Below are 3,805 nucleotides of genomic sequence, written 5' to 3' on the forward strand. Positions count from 1 at the left end.
ATGGATGATTATTTGCTTTGAAGACTTATCATTACATTGTGTTTGAAGTTTATGGGAATGTTTTCTAGTTAAACATATTGTTGTGTTTATTTATCTTTGATCATGAGCTTGGATGAATGAATGCTTGTTTTTGTTGACTAATTTCTTGGTTAAGTAATGGACCTTCAAATTAGTAAGCAACAAATGGTTTATACGTTTGTCTTCATTTCATTTAGACCATGGAAATGTTTCATCCATAATGATAATGTAAGCATTTGATTATCTTTTGGACTTGGTAACTCTTACAACTTAAAGCTAATTGATTTTCACAAGATTTTATGCTTCATTGATTTTGTGACTTTAATTAAGGAAATGTGTTAAGAGCTCCTCTAACCATTTTAATTTCTAAGAAGAGTTGAGGCAATTTGTGCTTATGAATTGCTATAGCCAAGTTAAACCAATTCACAAGTGTTATTCCATTAAGTCTAATGATATGTCAATCATATCATCCATGAGGTGTACCCCAAAATCAACCAACTCCACTTCTTTGAATTTAATCCAATCTTTTACTTGTTTATTTGTCATATTTTCATTCTAGCTAGTTTTATTTTTTGTTAAACAATCAAACGAACTAACCCCCCCCCCCCACCCTTTTTACTTTTAGTTTTATTTTGCAAGTATTTTACAAAGAGATTTACATAGAGATTTAAATTGAATCAATCTTCGTGGATACGATCCCTTTACAACTATACACTATTTTAGTGTAAAAGATTTAGGGTTATTAATTTTTTTGGCCTCGACAACCACCAAATTTTGGCGCCGTTGCTGGGGATTGGTTTATTTTTAATCAATTTGTTTCTCTGTGCCTAGATTTCATCGTACAGGTGACTTGATTTACAGCCCAGAAATCAAAAACGAAGCAAGGCGTTTGGTAAAGGAAAAGTGAATTGAATGTGGTCAAACTTCTAATCCTCACGGGTATCCTGAAGTTGAACCCACTTCATCAAGTGATACGGAACCCGATTCTAGTCCCGACCCCCGCCAAGAAATTCCCGAAACACCACCTCTACAACACCCCCCATTATTGAACCAATTGCAACGGCGGACGGAGGATAGGCTCCCAAAAGAACTTTGAGGCAAATGATGGAGACCGATGTTACACAAACTCCAACCGGTATCAATTACCCGGTTTTAGAAAGAGGTTCAGAATTGAAGTCAAGTTTAGTCCATCACCTCCCAACCTTTCATGGATTGGAGAACGAAGACCCGCATAAGCACTTGAAGATGTTCCACATTATTTGCACTAGTATGAAGCCATAAAGGTCAACCGATGACCAAATCAAGCTAAGGGCATTCCCCTTTTCATTGGCCGGTAGAGCCAAGGATTGGTTATTTTATCTTCCCCCGGGGTCAATCAACTCATGGACCGACATGGCAAGAACTTTTCTTGATAAATTATGTCCCGCTTCAAGAGTCTCAAGTCTTAGAAATGAGATTTGTGGAATCCGCCAAGGTCAAAATGAGACTTTTCATGATTATTAAGAGAGGTTCAACAACTTGTGCTATAGTTGCCCACAACACCAAATTCCGGAACAACTCCTCATTCAACACTTATATGAGGGATTGTTGCCAATGGATAGAAGACTAGTTGATGCCTCAAGTGGTGGTGATGTCTTTAGTAAAACTCCACAACAAACAATACAACTTTTCAACACCATAGCCGCAAATTCCCAACATTTTGGCCCGCGCCAAGACATGAAAAGAGACAAAGAACACAAAGCCAATGAAGTGGGATCATTGAACCTAGAGTCCCAAATCAAAGACTTAACCTCCGTTGTTCAAAAGCTAGCCTTGAGACAAACTCCACAAGTGATGGTTTGTGGAATATATGCAACAATGGGACATCCTACGGATATGTGTCCAATCCTTCAAGAAGATGCGAAGCATGTGAATGCCACGGGAGAGTTCCAAAACTACCACAACAAACCATCCGGTTACCAAAATGCTTACAATTCAAGTTGGAAGCCAAATCCTAACATGAGCTACAACCCAAGACCATTGCCTCAAAATGCATTGGTTAGACCATCCTATCCGCCACCACAACCTCATTACCAACATCAACAACCACACTGTTGCCAAACTGCACCCTCCACATCATCATCAACAACCTCCTCAATCTCAACCAAGTAGCTACGGAATGTCTCTTGAAGACATTGTCAAATCCCTAGCCACTAGTACCCAACTATTCCAAAAAGAGACAACTACTAGTAGCTCCAACCTTGAAGCACAAATGGGAGATATAGTTACATCCATAAGCAAGTTGGAATCCCGTGGTAAACTCCCTTCTCAAACCGAAAAGAACCCAAATGTCAATGTGGTGACCTTGAGAAATGGCAAACAAGCTGGAGAAAGTAGTTCAAAGAAGAAGCCAAGGGAAGAAGAGGAAGAAATAAAGATCATTCCCGTTGAAGAACCTATAATCAAGAACGATGCACAAGTCGGAGCCCCAAAGAAGACTACCCCTCTAGTGACACCAATAGCCATTCAACCACTGTTCCCTTCTTGACTTGCAACTTCAAAGAAGAATATGGAGGAGAAAGAGATCTTGGACACCTTCCGAAAGGTGGAAGTAAACTTTCCTTTACTTGATGCAATCAAACAAATTCCGAGATATGCAAAATTCTTGAAGGAGCTTTGCAGCAACAAGAGAAAGTTGAAAGGAAATGAGAAAATCTTGATGAATGAAAATGCATCCGCGGGTTTATAAAGGAAGCTTCCACCCAAGTGTAAAGATCTCGAAATGTTCACGGTCCCTTGCAATATTGGAGATGTCACTTTTAGTAGTGCTATGCTTGATCTTGGTGCACCTATCAATGTCATGCCCTGCTCAGTGTATGAATCATTGAATGTCGAACCCTTAAGTGAAACCGGTGTCATAATCTCTCTTGCGGATAAATCAAGTGTCTTTCCAAGAGGTGTTTTGGAACATGTCCTAGTGCAAGTAAACCAATTGGTCTTCCTGGCGGATTTCTATGTGATTGACCTAGATGAACAAGTATCCTCAAAACCGGGTATAATCATACTTAGGAGACCATTCTTGAAGACGGCTAGAACAAACATTGATGTGTATGCGGGAAGCTTAACAATGGAATTTGATGGTGAAACAATAAGTTTTAACATTCATGATGCTATGAGGTATCCTAGTGATGTTTCATCTTTGTGCTTTATATATGTTATTGAACCATTAACTCAAGAATTGTTCGAGTTGTGTGATGATGACATGTAGGATATGGTTTTGAGCAAGGGGTTTGATTGTGCAAAATTAGCCAAGAAGTTGAAGCTCTACTCACTAGACCCCGAAATTGAAAGATTAGTTGAAAGACCCTAACTTTCGTATTTATGAAAGAACCAAACTTTCATACTCGACAATATAGTTGCTCCAAAATATGCTACTTGCATATTCATAAAAACAATATTTTACATTGATAAAGAGATTACAAACTACTGGATACAAACCGACTATTTTAAAGTGTTATATATATTACATAACTTCCCAGGATTCTATAGTTTTATACATATGGGAGTGCAAAATACAATAGTTTCAAACTATTCATAAGCTTCCATCGATACAATAGTTTCACACTATTCAAAAATCTTCTACCAGTATATAACTATACTGGATGTTTATTTCCTGCAATTTGTTAAACATCGAGAGGGTAAGCGGACACGCTTAGTGAGTTCAATAATAGATACAATATAACGTTATGTCATATATATACTTTAATAGGGCAGAAGCAAAGAGGAACAAGGAACAACAAGGGCATAT

General features: G+C 38.2%; 1 protein-coding gene across 1 annotated transcript; it reads left to right on the forward strand.

Annotated features, from left to right (window-relative positions):
* Positions 1-2,779: 2,779 nt before the first annotated feature.
* LOC145064606 (uncharacterized) lies at positions 2,780-3,265 on the forward strand. The gene has a single exon (XM_079012024.1). The coding sequence runs from the start codon at positions 2,780-2,782 to the stop codon at positions 3,263-3,265; it is 486 nt and encodes a 161-aa protein (XP_078868150.1).
* Positions 3,266-3,805: the final 540 nt, after the last annotated feature.

This window comes from Lactuca serriola, chromosome 1, assembly GCF_051521515.1.
Source record: "Lactuca serriola cultivar US96UC23 chromosome 1, Lser_US96UC23_V15, whole genome shotgun sequence".
NCBI classification, from domain to species: domain Eukaryota; kingdom Viridiplantae; phylum Streptophyta; class Magnoliopsida; order Asterales; family Asteraceae; genus Lactuca; species Lactuca serriola.